The 18,747-nt window shown below is 42.0% G+C and overlaps 1 protein-coding gene across 3 annotated transcripts in view; it reads right to left on the bottom strand.

Moving 5' to 3' along the window:
• ocrl (OCRL inositol polyphosphate-5-phosphatase) overlaps nt 1-18,747 on the bottom strand; it is a 164,695-nt gene that overhangs the window by 72,574 nt on the left and 73,374 nt on the right. For all 3 annotated transcript variants that reach the window (XM_070882547.1, XM_070882548.1, XM_070882549.1), the window contains exons 6-12: nt 18,283-18,402; nt 15,644-15,752; nt 14,864-15,025; nt 12,252-12,353; nt 11,943-12,057; nt 10,574-10,690; nt 1,965-2,152 (exon numbers count right to left, since the gene is read on the bottom strand). In XM_070882547.1, coding sequence (XP_070738648.1) covers nt 1,965-2,152; nt 10,574-10,690; nt 11,943-12,057; nt 12,252-12,353; nt 14,864-15,025; nt 15,644-15,752; nt 18,283-18,402 — 913 coding nt within the window. The remainder of the gene's footprint in view (nt 1-1,964; nt 2,153-10,573; nt 10,691-11,942; nt 12,058-12,251; nt 12,354-14,863; nt 15,026-15,643; nt 15,753-18,282; nt 18,403-18,747) is intronic.

Raw genomic sequence — 18,747 nt, 5'->3', positions numbered from 1 at the left:
GAGAGGGTGCATAGAAGGTTTACTAGGATGCTGCCTGGAATGGAGAATCTTAGTTACAAGGACAGATTGGATAGGCTGGGTTTGTTCTCAATGGAATAGAGGAGGTCGAGAGGAGACCTCATTGAGGTGTGCAAAATATTGAGGGGCCTGGACATAGTGGATAGTAGAGGGTCTATTTCCATTGGTGGAGGGGTCTATTACGAGGGGGCATAGTTTTAAGGTGGTGGAAGGTTTAGAGGGGATTTGAGGGGGGGCTTCTTTATGCAGAGGGTTGTGGGGATCTGGAATTCGCTGCCTGGAAGAGTGTTGGATGCAGAAACCCTCACCACTTTTAAGAGATGGTTGGATGGGCACTTAAAGTGCAGTAACCCGCAGGGTTACGGACCTAGAGCTGGTAATTGGGATTAGACTGGATGACCTTTTGTTGGAAGAAGCAGATATAATGGGAAGTACTGCAGGGAATAGAATACGGCCAGGGTGATCTTCTGGACTAGTTTTGATTGCCTGGATGAGTCGGAGAGGAATTTTCCCAGATTTTTTCTCCCTAAATTGGCCTGGGTTTTTATCTGGTTTTTGCCTCTCCTAGGAGATCACATGGCTCCGGTTGGGGTGGAGTGTAGAATGTTTTAGTGTAAGGGGTGTCGCAGTTGTGGTGAAGTGGACTGGTTGCTCTTTGCCTTTGCATCATTGTTCATGGATTTGTATATAACCTTTAGGGCTGCTGACCAAGGGCCGTGTGGCTCTCTGTCGGCCAGCGCGGACACGATGGGCCGAAATGGCCTCCTTCTGCGCTGTAAATGTCTATGTTTCTATACCAGCTGGCTGGCCACTCATGGGGCGAAACTTAAAGGGGAGGTGTGCTAGGGCCAAAAAAATATCCTGAGATTTTCTTCTGCGCCCCTTTGGTGCTTCGAACGTGAGGTCCGTGCACAGCATCCCATGCACCCCAGTGGTCCAGGTAGGACCCTTTTTTGGCTGCAGAGTACGCGGCTCAGTGCGTAGAGCTGCGCCTCGTTCTCGACGCGTCCGCTCCAGAAAGAAAGTGGACTGCTTTATTTTGTGCTCCACTTCCTTTCGGGAGCGGTAACCCCAATTTCTCACGAGAGGAGAGACCTCTGCGCCTGCCGCAAAGTCTTGCGCCTCGCGAGTGTTACCGCCCCGGGCCGGTATAGAATTTTGCCCTGATGGTGTTTTCCACTGATTGAGAAAGATACTGTGGGTGTGCAGTGGAAATCGTACAACCTATCCAAACAGTAAGTGTTCATTGCTCATTTGTTGGCATGCTTTCTTGTATACTTCAAACAAAGTGCGTTCATAGGAAGTCTAGGCTTACTTATGGAAGCTGGCTTATTGCATTAAGCACAAGTAAAAAAATTATACTGGAAGAAGCCTGAATTGCAGCATTGTGCTACTTTTTATTTTTAAAGTGCCTGCCCAATTGTCCACTCTGAAATCAAGAATGGGGGGACTGGATACTGCAGTGCGGATTCAAATCTAAAGGGACAAAATATCCCCTTGTATTCTCTTTGTAAGTATCCTAAAAAGAATGAGTTTAGACAGTCTCATTCTGGTTTCCTGTGGTCATGTACCTACAGCAGATAATTTTGTACTAACTGGTAACCAGAGTCAGAGAAACTGGTGCGAAAAATGTTACAATTATGTAAGAAAGGTTGTTCTTCCGAGATTGGAGATGACATTGTGGGGGCACAGTAAAGGGAGGACTATACTGCATCTAAACATGCTATTCGTGAATCTGGAGTTCTAGATTCAGACACTGGATGCTTGAATTGAAACAGTATCTTATAACCCAGTACAAATATTCCTCACTTTGATGAGCACAACATTCTCACATACACACAAAAAATAATGGCTGTTTTTACACCAACACAGAGTTGATATTCAGCCCAGTGCCCAACACTTAGCCCCCACTAGCAGATGTTCCTTAAGCCCCTTTTCATACTCACTCATGTTTAATAATGTTTATAGAAGGCTGATTCTGCTCAGACACTTGGAAACTCATGCGAGCGCAGATATCTTTGTAATCCTGATTCCGTCTTTCAAAGTCCTCCACGTGAGCAGCTAGGTGGGAGTTCACTACACAGAAGCTTGTGTTGTGAAAGACAAACCGTACTGCCACTCCACCTTTATTACCCTGAGAATGGGGACACCCACATGTTAGTTAGTCTTTCCCAATTCCCGCAGAGCCTGGCAGAGACTCGTGCGTTTTATCCAGAAAGGGCATCCTTGTGATATATTTCAACAGAGAGATCATGGCTTTTAGTTCTTTATGACCATGTAGCACAAAAGCATTTATAAACAAGTTGTTAGTATGGTGCACTGCTTTTTTGTTGAATCAGCTGTGCAAACCACTCTTGCACTTACACATCCAATGTTTTCATCAGATATTTAAAGTATAACTGTTCCAACATGGTACAATGATGATACTGGATAGCTTGACATGCTTTAAATGTCTTTTGCAGGTTTTTGCAAAGCACTGTAATAAGAGGAGCCCCTTACTTAGCTCAGTCTAACTTCTCTCCTTGAAGTGATGGGACAAAAATAATACATGACACACCTTACTCAAAAACAAAATACTGCGGATGCTGGAACTGAAATAAAAACAGAAAATGCCGAGTAGACAGGGCCTCATTTTAATGCTTCATCTGAAGGATGGCACATCCCACAGTGGTGCACTCACTCAGTATTGCAATGAAATGCCAGCCTAGATTATGTGCTCAAGTCTTTGGAAGGGGACTTGAACCCACAGCCTTCTGACTCAGAGGCAAGATTGCTACCAGTGAGCAAAGGCGGACGCATAAATCCTTGTTGTAACATCTCCCAAACTGGCTTGTCATCCTTTAATACATATTCTCCAATGCCAGCAGCCGGTGTTCTTTCCCTTTGTAAACCTGTACAAATTCCCTTTGTTTTAAAACACAACCTTAAGTGTAACTCAAACCCAAAATCTTTTCTGTGAAGATAGAAAATGAACATTTAAAAATGCGATAATCCTCATTATAAACACAAAAATATGAATGGGAAGAAATCTGCATTGTAGCAAAGCTTTCACATCCATGATGTGCAATGTTTGGTGATGGCCACCAATATGCCTTTCAAATCTGCCGTCATAACCCTACCTGTTCGAAAAATCCAACCTTGACCTCTTTGTTTTTGCAAACTACCGCTTTCTCTAACCTCTCCAAAGTGAAAGCAAAGTTGCCTCACACATCCGTACCCACCTTTTCTGCAACTCCATGTTTGAACCTCTCCCACCAAATTTCTGTTTCTGCTACAGCACTGAAATGGCCCCAATCAAAGTTACAAATGACATCCTATGTGATCGTGGTCCACTGGGAATTAAACATACAGGGGTATCTGACAATTCGGAAAGATAGACAAGAAGGGAAAGGAGGTGGGGTAGCTCTGTTAATAAAGGATGATATCAGGGCAGTTGTGAGAGACGATATTGGCTCTAATGAACAAAATGTTGAATCATTGTGGGTGGAGATTAGAGATAGTAAGGGGAAAAAGTCATTGGTGGGCATAGTTGAAAGGCCCCCAAATAATAACTTCACGGTGGGGAGGGCAATAATCGAGGGAATAATGGAGGCATGTGAAAAAGGAACGGCTGTAATCATGGGGGATTTTAACCGACATATCGATTGGTCAAATCAAATCGCACGGGGTAGCCTTGAGGAGAAATTCATAGAATGCATACAGGATTGTTTCTTAGAACAGTATGGTACAGAACCTACAAGGGAACAAGCTATCTTAGATCTGGTCCTGTGTAATGAGACAGGAATAATAAACGATCTCCTAGTAAAAGATCCTCTCGGAATGAGTGATCACAGTATGGTTGAATTTGTAATACAGATTGAGGATGAGGAAGTAGTGTCTCAAACGAGCGTACTATGCTTAAACAAAGGGAACTACAGTGGGATGAGGGCAGAGTTGGCTAAAGTAGACTGGAAGCAGACTAAACGGTGGCACAATTGAGGAACAGTGGAGGACTTTTAAGGAGCGCTTTCATAGTGCTCAACAAAAATATATTCCAATGAAAAAGAAGGGCGGTAAGAGAAGGGATAACCAGCTGTGGATAACCAAGGAAATAAGGGAGAGTATCAAATTAAAAACCAATGCGTATAAGGTGGCCAAGGTTAGTGGGAAAATAGAAGATTGGGAAAATTTTAAACGACAGCAAAGAATGACTAAGAAAGCAATAAAGAAAATAGATTACGAAAGTAAACTTGCGCAAAATATAAAAACAGATAGTAAAAGCTTTTACCGATATATAAAACGGAAAAGAGTGACTAAAGTAAATGTTGGTCCCTTAGAAGATGAGAAGGGGGATTTAATAATGGGAAATGTGGAAATGGCTGAGACCTTAAACAATTATTTTGCTTCGGTCTTCACAGTGGAAGACACAATAACCATGCCAAAAATTGCTGGTCACGGGAATGTGGGAAGGGAGGACCTTGAGATAATCACTATCACTAGGCGGGTAGTGCTGGATAGGTTAATGGGACTCAAGGTAGACAAGTCCCCTGGTCCGGATGAAATGCATCCCAGGGTATTAAAAGAGATGGCGGAAGTTATAGCAGATGCATTCGTTATAATCTACCAAAATTCTCTGGACTCTGGGGAGGTACCAGCGGATTGGAAAGCAGCTAATGTAACGCCTCTGTTTAAATAAGGGGGCAGACAAAAGGCAGGTAGCTATAGGCCAGTAAGTTTAACATCTGTCATGGGGAAAATGCTTGAAGCTATCATTAAGGAAGAAATAACGGGACATCTAGATAAGAATAGCGAAATTAAGCAAACGCAACATGGATTCATGAAGGGGAAATCATGTTTAACTAATTTACTGGAATTCTTTGAGGATATAACGAGCATGGTGGATAGAGGTGTACCGATGGATGTGGTGTATTTAGATTTCCAAAAGGCATTCGATAAGGTGCCACACAAAAGGTTACTGCAGAAGATAAAGGTACGCGGAGTCAGAGGAAATGTATTAGCATGGATCGAGAATTGGCTGGCGAACAGAAAGCAGAGAGTCGGGATAAATGGGTCCTTTTCGGATTGGAAATCGGTGGTTAGTGGTGTGCCACAGAGATCAGTGCTGGGACCACAACTGTTTACAATATACATAGATGACCTGGAAGAGGGGACAGAGTGTAGTGTAACAAAATTTGCAGATGACACAAAGATTAGTGGGAAAGCGGGTTGTGCAGAGGACACAGAGAGGCTGCAAAAAGATTTAGATAGGTTAAGCGAATGGGCTAAGGTTTGGCAGATGGAATACAATGTCGGAAAATGTGAGGTCATCCACCTTGGGAAAAAAACAGTAAAAGGGATTATTATTTGAATGGGGAGAAATTACAACATGCTGCGGTGCAGAGGGACCTGGGGGTCCTTGTGCATGAATCCCAAAAAGTTAGTTTGCAGGTGCAGCAGGTAATCAGGAAGGCGAATGGAATGTTGGCCTTCATTGCGAGAGTGATGGAGTACAAAAGCAGGGAGGTCCTGCTGCAACTGTATAGTGTATTGGTGAGGCCGCACCTGGAGTACTGCGTGCAGTTTTGGTCACCTTCCTTAAGGAAGGACATACTAGCTTTGGAGGGGGTACAGAGACGATTCACTAGGCTGATTCCGGAGATGAGGGGGTTACCTTATGATGATAGATTGAGTAGACTGGGTCTTTACTCGTTGGAGTTCAGAAGGGTGAGGGGTGATCTTATAGAAACATTTAAAATAATGAAAGGGATAGACAAGATCGAGGCAGAGAGGTTGTTTCCACTGGTCGGGGAGACTAGAACTAGGGGCACAGCCTCAAAATATGGGGGAGCCAATTTAAAACCGAGTTGAGAAGGAATTTCTTCTCCCAGAGGGTTGTGAATCTGTGGAATTCTCTGCCCAAGGAAGCAGTTGAGTCTAGCTCATTGAATGTATTCAAATCACAGATAGATAGATTTTTAACCAATAAGGGAATTAAGGGTTACGGGGAGTGGGCGGGTAAGTGGAGCTGAGTCCAAGGCCAGATCAGCCATGATCTTATTGAATGGTGGAGCAGGCTCGAGGGGCTCGATGGCCTACTCCTGTTCCTGATTCTTATGTTCTTATGTACGCCTCCTCAACCTGGCTGCAGCCTTTGATTTGGTTGGCCACACCCTCTTCCTCCAACACCATTCAACTGATTGGGACTGCCCTTGCCTGGTTCCACTCTTACCTATGCAGTCATAACCAGGGAATCTCCTTCAATGGCTTCTCCTCATGCCCCTGCACCATTACCTCTTTGCCTCTCCACCTTTAAGAGCCTCCTAAAACCTACCTCTTTGACCAAGCTGTCCTAATGTCTCCTTCTTTGGTTCGTTGTCAATCTTTTGTCGAAGCGCTTTGGGACATTTTACTAGGTTAAAAGCGCTATATAAACGCAAGTTTCAGAGGAAATTCGCAGGCAACCTACAAGATATCCATGCTGTTACACCGGAATCTTTTGCCTGGATATCTGACTTGTATATTGAAATTTGATTTGCTTTGCTACAGCCATACGAAAGAAGAATAATGCAAGTTATCATCAATATTCTTGCAAAATCCCTGCAAGTCTATAGAAATAGCCAGTGCTGGAAATATAGGCCCCAATAGTGACAGGGGCAGAATTTTGGACAGAAAACCCGGAAGTCTGGGTTTCCCATTTCCAACTCCACAGCAATCATATTTTTTTTGGACAGGGTCCCCGCCTCGAAAGCAGCCTGATTGATAGGCTTGACTTCCAGACGGGCGGAGAGCATTCCGGAGCAGGCCGCAGCCCCAGATCCAGATAAGGAGCCTGCAGCGTGGGGTTCGATCCCCCATTGGGGGATGTGGTCTCTGGATTGGGGTCAGGGGGGCTGATGGGAAGGGTACGATCCCAGGGTAGCGGGTATGCTTGGGGAAGCACTACTACTCCTCCTGGCTCAAAAGCAGTGCTGTAAAGGCACTTACCTTTTTTCCCCAAAGCTATCCTTGCCAGCCTTGAGCTGCTGGGTTTCCTGAGGCCTGGGAAACCCAGTTGGCAGGGTTAAACATGCAAGAGAAGTTAAATATGAGGCTTCCAGCCTCATTATAATATTTAAATGCCCAACACGGCTCCTGGTAGTAGGTTGGCTGCCAGACCCCTGTCCTGCTTCCTTTAAACCCAGAAGTGGGTGGGTTAGAGGCAGGTTTGAAAATTTTACACCTTACCCGACTCACCCTATTTTGGGGGTTAAAATTCAACCAATAATATTGAAACATATTGCATATTCAAAATAGAAAAACAGTTCAACTATTATGGAGCATCTTACATCAGTAAGGAAAGTTTCTTAGGAAAACGTGTTTGAAATAATCTCAGAAAATGCTGGAAACCTCAGCAAGTGAGGCAGCATCTGTAGAGAGAAATAGAGTTAATGTTTCGGGTCTGTGTCCCTTCGTCAGAACGTTAACTCTGTTTCTCTCTCCATAGATGCTGCCTGACCTGCTGAAAATTTCCAGCATTTCCTGTTTTTATTTCAGATTCCAGCATTCGCATTGTTTTGTAATAATCTCCTTAGTTTAATACTTCTGTCTCGAAGAGACCAAATTATTGAGGTAAATTACAGAATAGAAAGCATACCAGAAATGAACCAAAAATATGATAGTTAATTTCAAGAACTGCACTTTACTTGAGATAAACTGCAGAGCAAATCGACTGAATTAGAACATTAAGTGACTCAATCATTTAAAAAAATGATTGCAATAAATCACTACACAGCTAAACAACAAAATAATTAGGGCAAGTAAAAAAAATTGATTGGAAGTTACTGTTGAATGAAATTTCTGTTCAGTCATTCCTAACCATGTTCAAGAGCATATCATAACTGAAAATTAAAAATTAATTTATTGAATAAATTTAACACAATCATATTCCTTGCCCTTCAACAGAACTCCAAAATTGATTTTTTTTTGTTCAGTTTTACGTTAGTCATTGAAAATGGATTTTATTAGTTCAGTTTTAGCATAGGCTTCCTAAATGGATTTTATTAGGACATGGTTTCAGGAGTTTTAGAGTACATGCAATAAAATAATAACTTTCCATCAGTTTCCTTTCCATCCAAGGCTACAAGAAAAGTTTATGAGCCCAAAATTGATGCACTCACTGCCCACTGCCGCCGAAATTCCTCCTCGGGTTTCGCCCAGTGCCAGTTTCGATCTGGTCTGGAACAGGCGGGAGGGGAGAGCTGCTGGGAACCACCCGTTGTTGGGGTAAAAAGACCTCTCTTCTTCATGGTGGACTCCCTGACATAAGGAATTGACACCCGCCCGTATAGTGAGCACGGAATCACTCAGACGAAACCTCAGTTCAACCGGTTTTTATTCAAGCATGCAGGGGAAGTGTTCACAAATGAACCTTCTAAGAACTTTTCCGAGGTGTTCGGCCCTCCTACAAAACCATCGATTGGCCTACTGCTATCAGCGAAGTTACATCAGACTGACTGAGTGGTTCCCCCCACCTGTCCATCTCCCATCACATGTCACCCTTCATGTGTTATTCAGTGGTGTCAACTTTGCCTCAGTTCCTCATGATGTGTGAATTAACCTTGCTTCCCAGGGTTTGCTCTCTATGTTCCCAAACATCCCTTCAGATGTTGCTGCAATAGACTGTTGACTCCCTCCTGTCCTTGGTGGATGTGTTATTCAGTACTGAATCAGTCTGTATTAAGGTTAACACAACGGATGGTTCATTAACCATCAAGCTTTGCTGTGTAGCAAGCTTTGCTGCTTTCCCTTCATAAAACCCATTGTAAGCGAGTGTATATGCGTGCTTTATATACATAAGCGAGTTTTACATACACAATTGGTCAATTTACGATATATTACAATCCCTACCGTAAGATAAAGGAACTCCCGATTCCTCAGAACCTCCTAATACTGATAAGCCCTTCAATCTGGACCATGTGTCAGATCAATTCACTACCTTCAGTATCCACTTTAGTGACCGTACTTTATCCCCTTACACCAGCTGACGTCAGCGGACGGCCGAGTGGCGTAAGTGGACGCCCGCCCACAGAGATGCCAGATTGTTGCGGGCGGGAGTCGGCGGCAGAACAGGGATGGACCGCTGCGAGGAGGCGGGTCTGTCCCCGACGGTAGATAAGAAGAGTTGAAAAAAAATGCTGAGTAGACATTTTTAAATTTTTCTCTTTACAGGGACTTACCTGCGTGGGGTCCCCTGAAGGTATTCCGATGTTTTTTTAATGCTTTTTCTTTGCAGGTCTTCGACCCTCCATGGGCCCGACCCCATCCTCGGCGGCACTTGGGTGACAAACGCCTTTGCTGCCGAGATTAGGAGCTCCCGCCGGCTGCCACCCAGATCGGCGGTGTAAATCTCTCATTTGCTGCCCGCCGCCTTTTGAAAGACCTTTTTGATGAAAACCCCGCCCAAAGTACCGTTAGGTACCTCGGTGGCACTTGGGCGGGCGGGGACCTTCACCAAATTCGGGCCCTCGGAGTTTGAACTCATTTTATTTGCTGAAGAAAATTGAAAGAGAATCTTGACTTGGGTCAAGCTTCCCCAAGGTCAAGTAAGAAAGCTTTAAGCCAACTAGTCCAAATACAGCTACCAGCATGGAAGGTGAATTTTACCCAGGAGCAGAGGCTCCATTTGAGAACAGGGTTCACCTTTATAGAAAGAGGTTCATCACTCTGATGTCTCAGGAAGCAAATGCCATTATTCCTGAGGATGCTGAGGCAATCAGCTCCACTACGTTCCGGAAACATTGCTAACTACGAATATAGAGACTTTGATCTATTCAACAGACTAGCTGTATAATGCTGTTAACGTGTCAGATATCTAAGGAGAATAATCTTAAATTAATCTCACCAATTTGTATCAATCTCTGATCTTAACTGTCAAATTATATTTAGCAGGCCAATTAATGCTGAATTACCAACACATAACCTCTATTATTCATAGTCTACGAAACAATTTGCATACTCAAATGTCAAAATTTTAAATGCTGCTAATTATAATCATGAAGTTAATAAAGAAATATTAGTTCACGACTGTATGATCTGGCTTCTTCAACGATTCACTCAGTAGCTTGTGCATATCCTAATGGGATGTTGGTAGTGGGTCGTGTAAATGCTAAAATCGATCCCAATTGGTTGAGACAATATGGTTTGGCAATCCTAATTTAGGTATCATTCTCTCCTAGGCATAGACTTGGCAGTAAACCCCAGATGGCTCCTTGATGAGGAGTTAAGGCGAGTGTTAAGGATTTATTGGATACCTTTGGCTTAATATTTATTGATGCCAGTGTCCAACAATATTAAACATGTTCCTTTGACTTTTTAAAAATATAATGTGACTTTTTCCTCCCCTTAAAAATCAACGTGATTTGTTTTCTATCACGTTAATATCAGAGACCTCAATACAGAAGGTGGTAAATAATTCCAGCAACAGTGATCGTTAAAAATAAAAACAGAAATGTATAGGTTAATCAGCATCTGTAAAGGGAAAAGATACATGATGTCATTTCAGGTGTGTAACCTTCAGTGATATTAATCTTGTTCTTACCATCTTTCCCATGATTCCTGTCCCTACAGTCTCCGCTTCCACATCTCTTATGTGCTTTTCATGTTCCTTTTTAACAAACACGATCATCATCATTCCAACTAATCGAATCAGCTTCACCTAAAACATGGTAAGAGGGGAAAACTCATCAAGGTACAATTTGCATTTATGAACGTCTATTGGGAACATTCACAAAATGAGTAAGAGTAGGTTTTGCAGTAATATTTTTGGAAGAAGGGAGGGGGAAAGTATGCAAATAATTGTTTTATTTTTCAACAACAACTTGGTATTTATATAGCGCCTTTAACAGTGAAACGTCCCAAGGTGCTTCGCAGGAGTATTATGAGACAAAAAAAAAATTACACTCCTCTTTTCTTTAGGTCTACTATTGCTATGCCATTCCCCAACTGAGAGAATAACAAGTGATGTGCTCTCAGGCCTACGCCAGCTAGGGACTGGTAGAGTGTGTGATAAGCTATGGGAAACTTGCTCTTCAATTTTACCCCCCTCCAGTGGCTCTCTTCGCTTAACGTCTCATCCGAAAGACAATTCAACACTCCCTCCTCAGTGCAACTATGCTGCTCATCTGAAGATACTTAGCTTTAAACTTTATTTTCCTTGCTCCAGCCTTCCGTGGATTGTTGTTTTCAGACAGTCTCCTTCAGCTGGAAAGACTTAACTGGCTGTGCAGGCTATTGACTTCTCCCCACAATTCCCACCAATGTTGCAAGATAATCAATTCATTCTGGCATGCCAGGAGGTATGCCAGTGAAAAATCTCCTTATCCAATATGGGTGCCTGAAAGGGAAATTACACTGATGGTGCCCAATTGTAAAAGACATCAAAGATACCTCTCCTGATCTGGAACTTCAACCTGAACCTAAGCTGTTAATTTGCTGCAAAGGGTTTTGGGACATTTGAGGACGTAAAGGCACTTTATAAATGCTTACTCTTCAGTGTTGTTTTCAATTTCCCCTCTCTTTTAGTGCGGAGTAGTTTGTAGAGTGGTTCCCCCCATCAATGCAAAAATTTAAACCTTTTGGGCAAGACTCCTTGTTGTCCAGTGGGTGAAAACAAGAGACCAGCACCAGTTTCTTGGTTGGAGAGTAATTTCTGATATTTTAATATTTATAACAGATAAAAGCTTTGCTACAGATTGAAGGCCAAGGCTTTACTTTACAGCTGCTTAGGCTTTCACGATTGGACCACAAAAAATGATGGCCATTTTCCTCCCAAAAAATTAGTCCTTCAAAAAAAAACAGGTTCTGTTTGAAACTTTGTAGATAACTAATCAATTACTTATTTTTGAATCTCTTTAAATATTTAGGCACTTATCAAATTTTGAAAAGTTGGCAGAGGTACTGTAACTTACCTTGTAATATCTGGATTTATGATGCAAGCTTCTTTCTGCAGCATTCAACCATTCTTGCTCCTTGGAAGAATCAAAGTAAAAGAAGGCTTCGGTACTCAGATCCAACTCCTGAAAACTGAAAATCAGTTCAAAGAACCAACAGTAATTAAAATGAATACCCCAATCAAAATTCATCAAAAAGAAAAATAAATCCTGCAAGTAAAGAAATCTTACTGTCCAAAAAATTCTCATTAGATAGACGTACCACAACGAACTTATTGGTACAAATACATTTGCTTTATTCTATGACAAGTCAATTACGTCTCTTACCCCAAGCAGTACACATCAGGTGGCTGAGAGTCAGTACGAAGCCAGGGATCTAGACTAGTATCTGGAGACTGTCCATTCACATTCCAGGTGCCAACAAAAAACCTGGAGTCAAAGAACCATACATGAAATTCTCATTTAGTTGCTTTGTGTACGCCAGCAACGAGGCACTGACCACTGACCAGCTCCGTTGGGCGGGCCATATCGTCCACATGCTCGACACGAGACTCCTAAAGCAAGCGCTCTATTTGTAACTCCTACACAGCAAGCGAGCCCCAGGTGGGCAGAGGCAATGTTTCACAGACACCCTGAAAGCCTCGTTGATAAAATGCAACATCCCCACCTGCACCTGGTGATCTCTGGCCTAAGTGGAAGAAGAGCATCTGGGAGGGCGCTGGGCACCTCAAGTCTCATCGCCAAGAGCATGCAGAAACCAAGCACAGGCAGCGGAAGGAGCGTGTGGGCAAACCAGACTCCCACCCACCCTTTCCTTCAACCACTGTCTGCCCCACCTGTGACAGAGACTGTAATTCCCGTATTGGACAGTACAGTCACCTGAGAACTCACTTTTAGAGTGGAAGCAAGTCTTCATCGATTCCGAGGGACTGCCTATGATGATGTACAATTTAAGATTGAACGTTTCAAAGGGGTATTCAACATTTGATTTTTTTTTTTATTACCCCAGTTCTATTCACACACACTGTAAATATGACGGCAAAACGCACAAATGTGAAATTGTCTTAGGCACTCCAACCCCCCATTTAATTAAAGCAGACGCCTTAATCAGTCTCTGCGTACCAGTATACATCAAGAAAGACTGGATCAACTGGGCTTGTATTCACTGGAGTTCAGAAGAATGAGAGGGGATCTCATAGAAACGTTTAAAATTCTGACGGGTTTAGACAGGTTAGATGCAGGAAGAATGTTCCCAATGTTGGGGAAGTCCAGAACCAGGGGTCACTGTCTAAGGATAAGGGGTAAAGCCATTTAGAACCGAGATGAGGAGAAACTTCTTCACCCAGAGAGTGGTGAACTTGTGGAATTCTCTACCACAGAACGTTGTTGAGGCCAATTCACTAAATATATTCAAAAAGGAGTTAGATGAAGTCCTTACTGCTAGGGGGATCAAGGGGTATGGCGAGAAAGCAGGAATGGGGTACTGAAGTTGCATGTTCAGCCATGAACTCATTGAATGGTGGTGCAGGCTCGAAGGGCCGAATGGCCTACTCCTGCACCTATTTTCTATGTTTCGATTAGTATAAAGCTGGTACGCAAATTCAAAGCACTCAATAATGTTTCAAAGTTGCATTGTTCGGTGCTGGGTGTATAAACTACTGAGGTGGCTTTGGCAGGATGGGGCTCTTGCACCTGAAGTGCTGTGCCAGCTTTATCTACCTCACAGATCTTTAAGGCAAGAGGGTAGGTCGAAAAGACCATAAAAAGACAAATAGGATACTGGTTTTAATGCATAAGGGCATTGAATATAAAAGCAATGTTGAATTTGGACAAGACATTGGTCAGTTCATAGTTGGGAGTACTGTATACAGTTCTGATCATCCCATTATAGGAAAGGGTACAGCAAAGATTTAGGCCAGGAATGAGAGATTATAGTTGGTTAAAGTGTGGAATTTTGGTCACAAACCTTTTCGAAGCAGAATTTAGAACATAAGAAATAGGAGCAGATATGGCGCTTCGAACCTGGCTGATGATCTACCTCAACTCCACCTTCCCACACTATTCTCATATCCCTTGATTCCTTTAATATCCAAATATCTATCGATCCCGGTCTTGAATATACTCAACGACTGAGCATCCACAGCCCTCTGGGGTAGAGAATTTCAAAGATTCACAACCCTTTGAGTGAAGAAATGTCTCCCCCATCTCAGTCCTAAATATCTGACCCCTTATTTTGAGACTGTCACCCAGGCTAAAACATCCTCCCAGCATCTATCCTATCAAGCCCTGTAAGAATTTTATATGTTTTAATGAGATCACCTCTCATTCTTCTAAACTCTAGGGGAATGTAGACCTAGTCTCCTCAATCGCTACTCATAGGACAATGCCCCCATCCCAGGTGAACCATTGTTGCACTCCCTCTAAGGTAAGTACATTGTTCCTTTGGTAAGGAAATTCTTTTAAGAGGGAATTAGATGGTTGCTTCATAAGAGGAATATTAAAGGATGTTAATCAGCCTGAAAATTCTTCCATTACTTTATACTATTTGCCAAGAAAGAAGTTTGAAAATATGAAAACAAAAATGTTTTTATTCAAAGGTTTAGTCAACAAGAACATAACATTATGGAGGTGGATCAACATCAGCTAGACCCACAAGTCCTTCTGAGTAGTCAGCTGTCTGGATGAGGATGCTCCATCAAATATGCGCCAAACAGGAACTTCAGATTTACTTGACTGTGATTTCTCACTTCTCAATAAACAAGGGACATATGTAGTGTACTTTTAAATTCTTGGAATAAAACAAAGCGAGAATGATGGCTCAAAAATCTACTCTCGGACAAATTTTAGGAATGTTAAATGAAATGAGCTATTCAATCCTGACACCTTGCCCTAACGTTAGACTCATAATCCCATACAACGTAATGGTAGAACATACAGACCTAAAATCCTGAATGTCGACATATTGTTTTTCACGTCGTGCAAGATAGTGTTTAATCAGACCTTCTCTGGCCACGGATTGATTATTTGGTTCAAATAGCTTCCGCATTGTGTTGGATACTCTTGGTTGTCCATTCCATGGTCCATCCTTCTCAGTAGATGGTCTAGAACATTACAAATATGTAAAGGTAATTAAGTCACTAAGTGCTGCTTTAAAAAGTGTGTATGAAAAGCAAACCGAAGAGAGGGGAGATGGGAATATATCCTACTAACAGCATTTGATAACATGGTTAAAGCCAAGAACTTGTTATGTGGGGAACAGTTAGTCTGAACCTGTATTCTATAGGCCAATGCCACACATGATAATGGAACACCAATTTATGTCGTTAGTCTACTTAAGTTTTTAAATCATTGCCAGAAGGGATTAGTTTTTCAGTGGTTGGTATCTTAAGTTTTAACACATGAATAATGGCTACTGGACAAAGGATTAGCAGGCAATCAGAGCTAGTGGGGCTGTGCCCCAGCAAGGAGTCACAGTTTCAGGAGAGATGGATGAGGAAAGGAGAAAATCCTGGTAGATTTTTCTACTTCCTAAGCATGAAAGTTATTGCGGTTGAGCCTGATCATGTTCCCTCACGATGTTCAGGGTCACTGAATAGTGATCAGGAGCTTGAAATCTTGGCTGATTCCCCTGCCCTACCCTAGTTGAAGGATGCAAGGCCAATTGTAGGAGCCCAGCTAATTCAGCACAGTGATATATGATAGTTAAATTTGTAACTTACTCTGTACGAGAAGACATTGCCACAGGTGCGACACTGCTAACAGTTTGATTCTGTTGATTCTTCTTCTCCAGATTTAGAACATCAGTGAAATCATCATCAAACCTAAACTCTAATGGAAAAGCAAACTGCTAAGTAACCAACTTTAAAGATTTTCTTAAACAACATAATCCAGCCAGAATTGAGATAACTTGGCAGATTTAAGTATCAGACACAATGGGCCCGATAATTACAGGTGTGCGAGTTTGCTGCCAGGAAACGCTGAGGTCCTGCCAAATTTTACGGCCCTCATTATCATTAGCACTTTAAAAAAAAAATGTTAAACTCGATAATCTGCCCGGCAGCCGGCTAGATTGAGAGGCAGGTTGGCTGGCGGCAGGACGGGAAAAGTCAGCAGTAGAAGGCTGTAGTCAGGCAATCAGAGAAGAGGGTGGCATAGTGGGGGCACTCATAGCATGAGGTGAAAGATGGTTTTGGGGGAGGCGCGATCACCGGGTTACCGAATTAAACCCCCCCCCCCCGACCATCGTGTTATGGGTTAAATTCCCCCCTAATGAAACAGAGGCAATGCGTCACAAACGTGGTTTCAGAGTAATGCTGGATACAATGCTATTTATGCTAGCAGATGAGTTACAATTTGCCTCCACATCCTTCCATGCAACCTGTAATGCTGACCTATGGGGATGGTGCCACGGAATGCCAAAGGCAAGCCGCTTCTTCACAACCACCTCACTTCAACAGTCAAACCGTAGGGGTGGAGGTAAGGTGTTAGGCTGCAGCATCACTTGTCTGCAGACTCATGCCTGCACTTTTGAGTTACCTTTCATTTAATTTGTCTATCACTTCTTATTCCTCTTCCCCTTGGGAACCTTTCCAAACATTAGCATAATTTTTATTACGCTATTCAGATACTTTCCTTTAATTGTCTCTATTGCTCTAAATTTCGCTTGAACACAATTTTCTGCTCTTGCCACTAGTGTGGTCTTTGTATATGCTCAAATCTGTACAGGACATTATGTTAATAAATTGACCTTGAAAAGCTGTGTGCAAATAGCACATTTCAATTTGATTCTGTCTAAAATCGACTTCTAATCATTTGAGTCTAAACTGCACCATATCAAAAATTTAAGAGTAACATTTTATATGATTCATAGAAACATAGAAAATAGGTGCAGGAGCAGGCCATTCAGCCCTTCTAGCCTGCACCGCCATTCAATGAGTTCATGGCTGAACATGAAACTTCAGTACCCCCTTCCTGCTTTCTCGCCATACCCCTTGATCCCCCGAGTAGTAAGGACTTCATCTAACTCCCTTTTGAATATATTTAGTGAATTGGCCTCAACTACTTTCTGTGGTAGAGAATTCCACAGGTTCACCACTCTCTGGGTGAAGAAGTTTCTCCTCATTCAGGATAGTGATTTACATTCAAAGAGGAAATAGGATGAGGCATGAGTCCCTGGATGCATAGATAACAGGCTCAGACCACTGCAGTAATTAAAAACCCAGCATAATGGCATCGTCACCTTTAATACAGAGACTTGTATCTACTTAAAAAAATGATGTCATTTTAAGAATTCTGTCTCTTTGTAGTTCAAAAAAATATACATTTTACAAAACAAAGCAGCACAAATGTGATGATTTGTGACAACATGTAATACCCATATTCTATACACCCACTCTCTCCAAATTTTGTAGGTGATTAAAATACTGTGCACTTTATGTTCCATTCACTTGCATATTTTGTATATTATTTACCAAGCTTCATGACACACGGCAGCAGAAAGTTGGGAATGTGATGAACTGGCTCAATATGACTGATCTGCTACATCTTCCTTCTGTGAAGGAAGTTAAGTCAAAAGTATTCTGTGACAATAAAGGTAATAAATCCACGTCAGCACAGTTTCACTGAAAGGCAGGCCATACCTAACAACCTCACTAGAATTCTTTGAGGATGTAGCAATTTGTGACCAATGAAGGTATTGAGATATTATATATTGAGAGTTAGTGGGACTGTATGCAACTTTAATGTTAAAGCTCACTAAATCAATGTGAGGGGTCGGGAGGGGCCAGGAAGAGAAACATTCAATCCAAATTTTAAAGTAAAAAGAAGATATATTCTAAGCTTTACATAAAATTTTGTAATCAGCATTAACCGGTTCTCTTTTATTCTCCTCTTTTTACCAACTTTTGCTCCGACATTATTGGGTCAGTTAATGCCAAGATTTCTTGTCCCATTTCTTCTGCTCCTGTAATGTGATCACATGAAAATACTGTTTTCTTGGTCTTCTAACAAGCACTCAGTTGAGTACTCACTCCTACAAGTATAACTGGATCAGGATGGTGGCAGGAATGAAACATCATCCACCTGTTACTGTTTTACTATTGTTTCTATTTTTAAAACCGGTATATTAAAAAATGGTTGAAAAACATTCAGGTAGCTATAAACTTCATTTCTGTTACCTGTTAATTCTCGGCTTCACAGCTCAGTAACAGCAAAACAATGCTCAAGTGAAATCGTACAGCTTATTGAGGGTTTTTCCAATTGTTCTGAGTAAATAAGTTTAGGTTCCACATTGGTGCTTGTCCAACCATTGTCATTTCATTCTCAAGACATTTGCCTAGTAATAGCTTAGACCAGTTACCTGAGTTAACTGCTCCACTTGGTTTGCCATGTAATGGGTCTACCACTTGGGGCCAACTTGCTGATTCCATTCCAAATGGATCCTTTACCACTTTTTCAGCACCAATGCTTTTAGTTATGGCTTATTGAATAGGAAAGAAAGGACAGTCACATAATACCCACAACCAAAAGGAACATGGCAAAAAAAAATCATGTTTGGTTTCCTGTCAAAAGACTCCTGAAATCTCCTTGAGGTGATCTCAACACAAAAGCTAGATTTTAGTTGAAATTAAAATTTTCTTTAGCTTAAATGTACACTTGGTGAGATGGGAACAGCCAGTTTTTATTCATCCAGATAAGATTACACAAACTCTAAAGATAGCTTACACAACAATCTTCTATAGTTTTATCAGTTTTTTGAAGCTTTTGTGATTCACTAGTGGAAAAAAATCTACTTTAAAAAGTGGCAACAGTTTCACAAAACTTA

Source organism: Pristiophorus japonicus, chromosome 6 (assembly GCF_044704955.1).
Source record: "Pristiophorus japonicus isolate sPriJap1 chromosome 6, sPriJap1.hap1, whole genome shotgun sequence".
NCBI classification, from domain to species: domain Eukaryota; kingdom Metazoa; phylum Chordata; class Chondrichthyes; family Pristiophoridae; genus Pristiophorus; species Pristiophorus japonicus.
The sequence above is the reverse complement of the archived record's forward strand: the minus strand, read 5'-3'. Positions and strand labels throughout refer to the sequence as shown.